The following is a 12403-nucleotide window of genomic DNA, read 5'->3' on the forward strand; positions in this document are numbered from 1 at the left end:
AGGGCCGGTGCAGTCTCGATGGACCAAATGGCCTCCTTCTGCACTGTAGGGATTCTATGAATCTGAGGGTCACCACACCTCAGCAGAGGGACAAGGTTGAGAAGGTTATGCATGAATAACCTCAGGCGGCGCGGGAATTGAACTCGCGCTGTTGGCGCCGCTCCACTTCACAAACCAGCCGTCCAGCCTTGCCCAACCTTTTCATGTGAGGGGCCACATTTCAATGTTTTCTCACTCAAGGGGCTAGTGAGCAAATTTCAAAAAGATAAGTATCGGCACAACATTAAACATAAATTTCAATGATATGTTGAGGTTTGAAGAAAAGAAACAACTTGCTGAAAAAAAATACAGCAATGTCAAAGCAATAACCTGATCATTTAAAATTGAGTAATTAATAAAGATGACCATTAGAGTATGAGGGGCCCAAATAATGTTTTTGCGCCTTACGATCAGTCTCAGGGTGTTTATTCACTCAGCTTTAAAATTAGGGGTCACCCTTACAGGACAGGAGAGGCCTTGTGGCGCAATGGGTAGTGTCCCTGCATCTGAGCCAGAAACCTCAGGTTCGAGTGCCACCCCAGGGCTTGATGGCTGAGGAAGGTGCGTTCACAACATGGCCAAACAGGTTGAGTGTCAACCTGCAAATCCTTCCAGACTGGCTAATGGCTGGACATAAGAGTGGGAGAGACTCTGGTTAGTCAGGCTTGATGTGGAGTGTTCAAGCTATAAGCCCTGGTGACAGACGAGCGACCTGTTCTTGGAATTGCTCGCGATGAAGAATGCCTTCATTCTTCTAGGTGCAGGAAGAAAATTGAATTGAATTATAGGACAGCGATGAGGAGAATTTTTCCTTCTCAGAGGGTGATGCGACTTTTGAACTCTGCCTTAGAAGGCGGTGGAGGTGAATATTTTTAAGGTGGAGGTTGATAGATTATGTTTAGGCAAGGGGATCAAAGGTTATTGGGTGTAGATGGGAATGTGTAACCTGAAACACAAACAGGTGAGCTGTGGTCTTTTTAAATGGTGGAGTAGGCTCTTTCTCATATTGATATGTCTGAATCACCCAACTACAATCAGAATTGTCAGGACCATATATGGCAAGAAGACCTGGGGCTGGCATACACAAATCCTTGAAGATGATATGACTGTTAAAAAGATACACATAATTCTTGGTGTGATAAATAAAGGCACAGAATATAAGAAAGTTAAACTAAACCTTTATAAATCACTAGCTGGCCTTAAATGATGTATTCAGTCCATTTCCAAGCTCCATGTTGTTGGGAGGATGTCAAAGTTTTGGAGAAGGTGAAGGGGAGATTTACCAGAATAATACCAGCACTTCAGTTAATGTGGAGAGACTGGAGAAGCTGGGATTGTTCTCTTAGAGCAGAGAAGGTTAGCAGGAGATTTAGTTGAATGATGAGGGGTTTGGGGAGTGTAAGTAGGGATAGAGAGGACACCGGTTTGGGTATTTGACAATGAGCAAGAGGGAAGGAGTGGATAATTTGTTTTACCCGGCAAGTTATTATGGTCTGGAATTTACTGTCTGGTAGTGAAGGCAGAAGCAATAGAAACTATCAGAAGGGAATTGGATAAATTGTCAAAGGGTAAAAATGAGCAATGGGAAAGAGCTGGAGAAAGAGACTATTTGGATCACTTTACTGAAGAGCCAGTAAGGGAGCGAATAGCTGAATTGTCTCCTGTGCTGTTTGATTCAATGATTCTGCCTGGGCATGCTGTGAAATGCCATTATCATGGAGATTGAAAAGCATTAGATGGTAGAGAAAAGGAGATTTTATGAAACCACAGAAAGTCTCTTGTCAAACAAAGCCTATCTTTGACATAATGACTGGATTTCCTTCTGCTGAGGTTCATGGCTACTTCTTAGCTGGGGCTTTCCTGCAGATTTTTAAGAAGCTGCTTTTAGCTGCTACTGGCCCCTGTGAGGAAGAGCGAGCTTCTGCAAAGTGAAGCTGCAAACTTGAGAAAGGCAAATGTAATTTGCGACAGGGTCTCAGAGGCGGATCACAGAGCTTACACATAGGTACCTAGTTTCTGAAGCATCCCTCATTCAGGCAGGTACTCATGAATTCCATGTCCCATCATTCTGGAATCAGCTTTAACTCAGCCTTCACTGGGAACACATCATTTCCTGATCCACTTTGCACTGTTCTGGGTACACTGTGGGCCACTATCTCAGTCCAATGATCCAATCCCTGCTCTCCCACCCTGATAATCTCAGACTTCCTGTTTGAGGGAGATGAAAGATTGTGATCAGTTGGAGTGTTTTGGGACAGGGAGATAGGACAGGATGAACAAGCAGCCATTGCTAGCTGGCTGTATTCTCAATCGCTCGTTGTCATCAGGATTGCCACAAAGGGAGAATAAAACTCACCAGCTTTTCCTCATCATGATTGCCATATGAGACAAAGGGAAATGTCTCTGGCATTCCTCCACCTCGTCATTGTCACATGCATCTCCCTGCCCCTCCAGCAGCAGAGAGGAGGAGTAGAAGGTACAATTTCTATATTCAGGTGCAGAGTAACGGCGTTTGAAGGCTCAGTCTCTGCACCTTTTTATAAAGAATTCCAGGGTGTGCGTTCAATGACTAACCTGGCACCAGAGCTCACCATCTCCTACAGCACTGAGTAAGCGCCTGTGAGTTGCAATGCATTGTCTCCAGAGGGAGGAGTGTTTTGTGCTGGGGAATACCCCCTATGTTGGATTATTGCGTATAGATTTGCAGTTCACCCTGAAAGACTGATTGAGGATTAAGGCTAGTTGTTCAGGATTGTGGGCCACATGGCAGCAGATAAGTCAATGTTGGGGTGTTAGGCTGCTAAAATGAAGGAACAAGTTTTAGGATTGTACCTGTCAGTGATCCCTGTATGAGGAAGGGGTAGCCGTCATGTAGAGCTGCAGATCCCCTTGGCTGGAATCCAGTGAATTTTCAATGGGCGGAGGGAGGAGAGGGGATGGGGAGGTTGGTGAAAAGTGCTCTCTGGACCAAGGTGGTCAGTAAAGACATGGAGAGGTGTGATCCATTGCTTGTCTTGAATGTTTTGGGTAGTTTCTCTTACAGTCCAGGGTTGGTGAGGGAGCCAGCACTCACTACCAGTCCCTGTGTCTCTGGGCAATATCAGTAATCTATGTGGATAGTTTGGTAATGCACAGGAGACATGAATCAATATGTGAAGTTATGAGCTTTATTTCATTCATCTAGTATTCCAAATATTGATGTTTTCCTTAATGGTTTATATACTGAATGAATTATAATACGCTGATTCCACTGAGCCCACTGAATTCGTGGCAAAAATTTAGACATTGTTAGTTGAAATACACTTTGCACATTTTCTCATTGTAATTATTAAATATTCTTCCAGTACGATTTCAAACTTTCTCCCTTGACCATGAGATGAAGCTTTCAAATTGCGATATCAAAATGCAAATCTGGGTAAGTGATTGTTTTCTTATTTTAGCCCTGGTTATCATGTACATGCTGTTACAGACACTATTACATTTCAACCCGCTGACTGATACACAATTCCTTCACTTTAAGGACTTTGGTACCAATCCAGTTCAGAGAAAATTTATTTCCAAGTGAAACAGCGATTTGCTTGTACTTCTTTCAATTTATTGCTCACAGGGTGGCCTTCTCCACATTGAGGAGAGCAGGTGCAAATTGGCTGACTTCTTTGCAGAATACCTCTGTTCAATCCACACACATAACCCCGAATCTTCTGCTCTCCTGTCATTTAAATTCTTCACCCTGATCCCACTCTGACCTCTCTGTCCTCGACCTGCGCAATATTCCACTGAGAATTATTTGAGGAAGTGACAACGTTAATTGATGAGGGAAGGGCTGTAGATGTCATATACGTGGACTTCAGTAAGGCGTTTGATAAAGTTTCCCATGGCAGGTTGATGGAAAAAGTGAAGTCGTATGGGGTTCAGGGTGTACTAGCTAGATGGATAAAGAACTGGCTGGACAACAGGAGACAGAAAGTAGTGGTGGAAGGGAGTGTCTCAAAATGGAGAAAGGTGACTAGTGGGACCACTGTTGTTTGTGATATACATAAATGATCTGGACAAAGGTATAGGTGGTCTGATTAGCAAGTTTGCAGATGATACTAAGATTGGTGGAGTTGCAGATAGCGAGGAGGACTGTCAGAGAATACAGCAAAATATAGATAGATTGGAGAGTTGAGCAGAGAAATGGCAGATGGAGTTCAATCCAGGCAAATGCGAGGTGATGCATTTTGGAAGATCTAATTCAAGAGCGGACTATACGGTCAATGGAAGAGTCCTGGGGAAAATTGATGTACAGAAAGATCTGGGAGTTCAGGTCCATTGTACCCTGAAGGTGGCAACGCAGGTCGATAGAGTGGTCAAGAAGGCATACAGCATGCTTGCCTTCATCGGACGGGGTATTGAGTACAAGAGTCGACAGGTCATGTTACAGTTGTATAGGACTTTGGTTAGGCCACATTTGGAATACTGCGTGCAGTTCTGGTCGCCACATTACCAGACGGATGTGGATGCTTTAGAGAGGGTGCAGAGGAGGTTCACCAGGATGTTGCCTGGTATGGAGGGTGCTAGCTATGAAGAAAGATTGAGTAGATTAGGATTGTTTTCGTTGGAAAGATGGAGGTTGAGGGGGGACCTGATTGAGGTCTAAAAAATTATGAGAGGTATGGACAGGGTGGATAGCAACAAGCTTTTTCCAAGAGTGGGGGTGTCAATTACAAGGGGTCACGATTTCAAGGTGAGAGGGGGAAAGTTTAAGGGAAATGTGCGTGTAAAGTTTTTTATGCAGAGGGTGGTGGGTGCCTGGAACGCTTTGCCAGCGGAGGTGGTAGAGGCGGGCACAATAGCATAATTTAAGATGCATCTAGACAGATATATGAACTGGCGGGTAACAGAGGGAAGTCGATCCTTGGAAAATAGAAGACAGGTTTAGATAAAGGATCTGGATCGGCGCAGGCTGGGACGGCCGAAGGGCCTGTTCCTGTGCTGTAATTTTCTTTGTTCTTTGTTTGAGGCCAAACAGGAGCTCAAGGAACAGCACCTCATCTTCAATCAGATTATTTTACAACCTTCTGGACTCAACATTGAGTTCAATAAAACAGAAACAAGGATCATAGAAAGGAAATCTGTCCTCTCACTCTCTCTAACCTGTCGCTCTGAACTGATAGCATCCTGTTCTTTCAGGCCCAACCCTAACATTCACCTCCCCCCCCCCCCCCCCCCCCGCCCCGAGTTGGAAGAATTTTTAAGCCAGTGGAAGGGGAGGGAGCAGAAAGAGAAAAAGTGGAGCTCTGTGATAGGGTGGAGGGCAGGAGAGAGATTCAATAAAAGATTTCATGATGTAACAGCGGGAGAGAGTGGTATTGGTTTTAGTAAAGAAACAAAGATTATGTCCAAATGAGGTATAAATGGCAACATGAAGACAAGACTGACTCAGCAAAACAAAGAAAAACCATGAACAAGATGAAGGCAGAGGTTATGATATAAAGTAGTTGAACTCAGTGTTGAGTCCAGAATGGCTGTAGACTTGATGGGCTGAATGGCCTCCTTGTGCACATTGGGGATTGAATGGATTCTATGAATAGGAGGTGGGTCTTCTCCAGGCAGCCTTGCAGTCCGAGCAGGGATGCTGACATCCCTTCTGATATTTTTTGTATTTCCAGTAGCTGTGGGATGACTGAGCCCAGAGGCATGTCATCTGACTGGGGCTCAACAGAATCCTGTATTCCAGTATTCCTCTGAGTGCCAGATCCTGGGATGCCCCTGCCTCCGCCTGCTGTAGATCATCAGCTGTGAGGTGCTCACCAGTGAGTTCCCCAGAGGTCCGCCTACTAGTTATTCCCAGGGGGGTGAGAGATCTGCGCTGATGGAGGGTGTGGGTGACAGCTGTGATGCCCAAAACTTTTCCGTCAGAGCAGCTCAGGCATGCCTTCCAGTGACCGAGAGGATGGTCTGGGCTGGTTAACAAATTGACCTGCATGGAAAGCAAGATGGCATTAATGAGTGACATGGCATTAGGGTAAAAGAATCTGAACTCATGTGAGGATGTCGCCATAGCTGGATAGGTTGAGACTTCTCAATTATGTCTCTTGCCCACAACGCAGGTGCGCTCCTGCTCCTCCCCATTCTCCCTGGCTCTTTTGTCAAATGGAGCAAGGGTCTTCAGCTCGGCATCACTCTGGCCAGCTGTGCCCGCTCACACTGATTTTGTTTGAGTTTGTCCTGCAATGAGACAGATGCGGAGAATATAGGCAGGGCCTGTGGTAGTCACCACTGATGTATATATTGTATATATAGGATGTTGATATAGGTGCATTACGGTAAGGCCCCTGTACTACAGGTACGGGGGTAGATCCCTACCTGCCGGTTCCGCCCAGTAGGTGGAGTATAAATATGTGTGCTCCCAGTACAGCAGCCATTTCGTCAGCTGCTGTAGGATGCCACACATCTCAGTGTAATAAAGCCTCGATTACATCCTACTCTCGTCTTTGTGTAATTGATCGTGCATCAGGGCCCATACTGGTTAGATGGTAATGATGTCTGGCATGCGCTGTCAAATAAAGTGTTAAAGTGAAACCCTGCCTGGCCTCTCAGGAAATAGGTCCCATGGCGCTGTTTCAAAGAAGAGTTAGGGAGTTCTCGGTGCTGTGATCCAATATTCATCCCTCAATCAACACCGCTTAGAACAGATAATCTGGTCGTTATCACATTGATGTTTGTGGGAGCTTGCGGTACACAGATTGGGTGCTGTGTGTCATGATATTCAGATAAACATCATGGTGCAAACACCCATACACACTGATGGACAGATCAACGGACCAATCAACACACACGCAACATCACAGCGAATCACAAGCAAGAGCACATGCACTATAAAACGGGGAACACCACAGTTCCCACTGATTCCAGCAGGAGACAGCTCAGGGCACAGAGCTCACAGCGCGCCACTCAGACATTCACCATGTGCTGAGTGCCTCTCCAAGATAGTGTTAGGGCTGGGTCCACAGGTTAAAGGGTAATGAACGAACCACAGTTACAAGTTTACAGATGTTGTTATTGTTAGTAATAAAACAGAGTTGTACCATCTGCAACCGTGTTGGTTCATCTGTGTAGCAGAGCACCCAACACGACACTGTGTTTCCTACAACAGTGACTACACTCCTGAAGTACTTCATTGGCAGTAAAACTCTTTGGGATAGCCAATAGTCATGAATGGTGCTATTTAAATGCAAGTCTTTTTTTTCTTTCTTGCTTCCTTTCAGCCCCGGATGATCCACGTTAAAATGGCTCCCTTGACACTGGTTAATATTTCTCATCAGACTGAGGTTACTGATAATAATTAACCAAGAATTTGTCTTGTTACATTCTAGCATTCAGGCAATGTTGTTGCCGAAACAAGGAGTCATAAACAAGGTTCAGATGCAATCTGCAGGGGCAAAGTAAACATTCCTTCCTCACTGTGAGTCTCTGATTTTGTTTCAAACAATCTTCTGTGTGCAAGTGCCGATATATCGAAAACAAAAGCAAAATGCAGCAGATGCAGGAAAACTGAAATAAAAACAGAAAATGCTGGAAATACTCAGCAGGTCTGGCAGCCTCTATGGAGATAGGAACAGAGTTACTTGCCGGAGTTTTCCAGCCATTCCCGTCCCCAGGATCTTCTGGTCCCACTGGTGGCAAGCGCCTGCCGCGGGTCCCAGTGTCAGGGGTGCTTAAAACAGGAATCCCATTGACAGTGGCAGACCAGAAGATCCTGTCACTGACCAATGGTGGGCTGCCTCTCCTGCCACAAAATTGGAAGTGTTATATATGTGGGTTATTGTAGTTGTGTGCAATGTCTCTTTAAGAACCAAGTCACATGACATGGATGACATCATCTGCTACTTCACGGGCTTTTCGCCGTAGTCTAGTACTAACCCACGTACAGTGAAGACCTATTCAATAAACTACTGTTAATTTTGCTTTGAACCCACGTGGATTTGCAATCTATTTCTTTTATACTGTTAGTCTAAAGATACACCATTTTACAAAGAGAAAACTGGCGATGAGGAACAGATCAGAATAAAAATTATTTTCAGAAGAAAGAGAAAAGTTGAACTTTGACGAGGTAAAGTTGATGTCGAAGAGTGGAGCAGCTTCAACAGATCAATTGATCAAGCAGATTAACTGAAGGTCAGAAATTGCACCTGGAATCGGAACCGGACAGGGTTTGGGGGCAAAATATCAAAGGAAGGGCCCAGATTTTAAACCCACACTCCAAGGAGTTCAGGCTATGGAGCTCGGTATATGCAAAACAGTAAGACGGAGGTAGAGTGGGGCAGAGAAAAACAATTCTCACAGCTTGCGATGCAAGATAAAGCTGTTACCAATTGGCAATTCAACTTTATTTAACGTGACCATTAATTAAGGGAAGTTGGGAGACCATTCTGATACCATGAAAAATGGTGGAAAGTTTTGGTGCGATGGGCTCATTTGATAAAAATTCGAAGAACTGGAAATCATACGAAGAAAGATTCCATTATTATATAATAGTCAATGAGAATTTGGAAGATTTTAAGATCCCTGAATTCCTAAGTACAATTGGAAACAAAATTTATTAAGAAGCTTAGTTCGGCCTGAGAGACCCGGGGATAAGACATATCAAGAATTTGTTAAAATATTAGAAGACCATTATACACTAAAGCCATTAATTATTGCGAAAATGGTTCCATTTCATTGAAGGAAAATATTGCACAATTTGTTGTAACACTCAAGGGTCTTGCAAAGTTTTGTGAATTTGGCAACTCATTAGATGACACAATTAGAGATTGTTTGGTGTGTGGTTTGAAAAATTAGGCCACGCAGAGAAGATTATTGATGGAACAAAATCTAAGACAGAAGACTGCATTGGGTTTGGTGTTTCAATGGAGTTGGCAGCTAAGGAGACTTCTCAGCTCAGAGCAAGCACAATGATCCATAAACTAGCTGCTATCCAGAAGAAGTCTACCCAGCAACAGACATGTCATCGCTGTGCAAAAATGGGCCATTCATAGGCTGAATGCTGGAGTAAGAACAGCCAATGTAAAAATTGTGGCCAAACTGGCCACACAGCAAGAGCTGCTGGATTAAAATAACTTCTCCAGAGAAGAACACTCAAAGGAAGACACAGAACTCATTTAAAGGAAGAAACAAAATTAATTCTACTAAGAAAATTCAGAATGTGGAAGAAAAAAATAACACCTACAGTGAAGCTGTAGCTCTTCATTCTAATGAAGCACTGAAACTGAACGTACTCTCAGTCCAGGGTGGTTCACATCGATTTTGGGTAGATCCGAAACTGAATAGACAACCTATCAAAATGGAGGTCAATACGGGAGCTGCCATCTTCCTAATTCCTGAGACAAACGGAGACTTAATCACCTGCCTCTGAAGCCAGCAGATGAGACCTTGAGGATCTAGCCTGAGGAAATAGTGCCTCTGAGAGGTTATATCACAATCAACGTTGAGCTAACTAGACAAATTGCAGAGCTACCACCACTCCATGTGGTCCGAGGAGGTTTTCCAGCTCCCTTTGGCCGCTCTTGGCTGGAAAGTATTAAACTGAATTGGAGCGCTGAAAACAGCTTAGATGATTCAGTCAGACTTACCGACCATCATGGAAAAATATAGCAGTGTTTTTGAAGACACACTGGGGTCCATGAAAGGTGCACAAGTGTTCCTGAAGATTAAGGAAAATAGCCAGCCGAAATGTCTCGAGGCATGAGCAGTACCCTATGTCCAAAATTCGAATCTGAACCACTGAAACTTGTTGAAACTTGTCCCAGAACCCTAGTCACTACTAGTAACTGGGTAACCCCTATTTTGCCTGGCATGAAGTAGGACGGTACAATTCGTGTCTGCGGAGATTTTAAGACAACAATCAATCTGATTCTATGCGCAGATCAATACCCACTACCATTGATTGAAGATTTGTTCACAGGCCGAGCAGGAGGTCGAGTAGGAGACCCGTGTAGTTAAGTAAACAGTAGTTTATTTAAAGTCAAAGGAGACGATGACTACGACAGCATACACACACAATAAGTTCCAGTCGGGACTACCCGAATGTCTGGGCCAGCTTTTATACAGTTTGATAAAGGGCCCCAGCTGGGCGGGCCTCCGCCCACTTGAGGGGAAGCTTGTATTCCACAAGTCCGACGGGGAGATCAATTAGGGTATCCCCGTGGGCCTCATGAGGGTTATCACAAGGTCAGAAATTCAGCAAGATTGGCTTACCTGCAAATAAATGTGGCATCTGAATCTCAACAGCTGCCTACCATCATTACTCTCAAAGGTCTATTCTGTTACAAGAGATTGCCTTTTGGAATAATGTCAGCATCAGCTTTATTTCAACACTCAATGAACCAGATTCTTAGTGGCTTACAGTTATCTGGATGATATATTGATCACCGGCACAAAGGATCAAGAACACTTACGACACTTAGAAGCCACACAGAAACACCTTCAGATGCATGGGCTTTGTATCAGGAAAGATAAATGTGATTTATTTCAGACACCCATACAATATTTAGGACATGTAATTGACAGTAAGGATCTACATAAAGCACCTAAAAAGATGGACCAATGAATGTCACTCAACTTAGGTCATTCCTAGGATTAATCAACCACTCTGGAAAATTCATCCAGAACCTGGAAACCCAATAGAAACCGTTATATTCCTTGTTGTGTGCAAAGCAGACACGGCAGTGGACATCAGAATGTGAAAAAGTGGATCAATCAGCAAAAGATGCACTAAAAAAGTCAGAAGTGTTGATACATTTCAACCCAAAGTTACCATTACAACGTCCCTGTGATGGTAGCAGGAAAACATCCTGAATTAAAGCCATACATTTCTAGGAGTCACGAATTAACAGCACCGGGCGGATGTCTGTCCTGGGGGACAGACAAAAGATTTTGGAATCGTTACATGAAGAATACCCAGGTATAGTTTGAATAAAGAAACTAGCAGAAAGCTACTTTTGGTGGCCAGGAATTGATGTCCAGATAGAAGAAAAAGCAGGACTCTGCCAGTCAGGTGCATGGGTAAGGAACGTACAACCGTTGTTCCCATTGCATCCATGGGAGTGGCCTAAATTGCGGTGGCAACATCTGCGGGTTGACTCTGCCGGTGCAATTTGAAGGTACATGTTCATGGCCATTGTAAACAACAACTCAAAGTGGCCTGAGATAGTTTTAATGAAGTCAACCACGGTGGAACAAATCATTGAGAAACTTGATGAGATTCGGGAAACCAGAACAGACCTTGAGCGACAATGGGCCACAGTTTACAGGCCAAGAGTTCGAAGATTATTTAAAGAAGTGTGAAGCTCAACATATAAAGTCAGCACCTTACCACCCATCTATGACTGGTTAAGCCAAAAGTTTTCTCCAGTCCTTGAAGCATACATTAAAACCAAGGTTCACTTCATCACTGTATGAACAGATTTTTAGCAACATAACAAAAAACAAAGCCTGCGACAAAGTTCAACAGTTCTTATTTGATTTTGATTTGATTTATTGTCACATGTACCGAAGTACAGTGAAAAGTATTTTTTGGCCGAGGAATGTACACAGTACGTACATAAACACAAGAATAATCAACAGGGAACATTGACAAATGGTACAGCGACAAAACAGTGATTGGTTACAGTGCGGAACAAGAGGCCAAACAAAGCAAACAAAGCAAATACATGAGCAAGAGCAGCATAGGGCGTCGTGAATAGTGTTCTTACAGGGAACAGATCAGTCTGAGGGGGAGTCGTTGAGGAGACTTGTAGCTGTGGGGAAGAAGCTGTTCCTACGTCTGGATGCGCGAGTCTTCAGACTTCTGCCTGATGGAAGGATCTGGAAGAAGGCAATGCCTGGGTGGGAGGGGTCTCCTGATAATGCTGCCTGCCTTCCTGAGGCAGCGAGAGGTGTATACAGAATCAATGTGGGGGTGGCAAGTTTGCGTGATGCGTTGGGCTGAGTTCACCACACTCTGCAGTTTCTTGCGATCTTGGACTGAGCAGTTGCCAGGCTGTGATGCAGTCGGATAGGATGCTCTCTATTGCACATCTGTAGAAGTTTGTGAGAGTCGATGCAGACATGCCAAATTTCTTTAGCTTCCGCAGGAAATAGAGACATTGTTGGGCTTTCTTGACTGTTGCATCAACGTGAGTGGATCAGGACAGACTGTTGGTGATGGTGACCCCCAGGAACTTAAAGCTATCGACCATCTCCGCTTCGGAGCCATTGATGCAGACGGGAGTGCGTGTCTTGCTATGCTTCCTGAAGTCGATGATCAGTTCCTTGGTCTTTCCAACATTTAGAGAGAGTTTGTTTTCGGTACACCATGCAACCAAGTGATTTATCTCCCTCT

General features: G+C 44.2%; 1 protein-coding gene across 1 annotated transcript in view; it reads left to right on the forward strand.

Moving 5' to 3' along the window:
• Nucleotides 1–12403, forward strand: part of LOC140428218 (complement C3-like) — a 174068-nt gene that overhangs the window by 56041 nt on the left and 105624 nt on the right. The window contains exons 4-5 of the mRNA XM_072514435.1: nucleotides 3384–3454; nucleotides 7398–7486. Of these exons, the coding sequence (XP_072370536.1) occupies nucleotides 3384–3454; nucleotides 7398–7486 (160 nt within the window). The remainder of the gene's footprint in view (nucleotides 1–3383; nucleotides 3455–7397; nucleotides 7487–12403) is intronic.

Source organism: Scyliorhinus torazame, chromosome 8 (assembly GCF_047496885.1).
Source record: "Scyliorhinus torazame isolate Kashiwa2021f chromosome 8, sScyTor2.1, whole genome shotgun sequence".
NCBI lineage: Eukaryota > Metazoa > Chordata > Chondrichthyes > Carcharhiniformes > Scyliorhinidae > Scyliorhinus > Scyliorhinus torazame.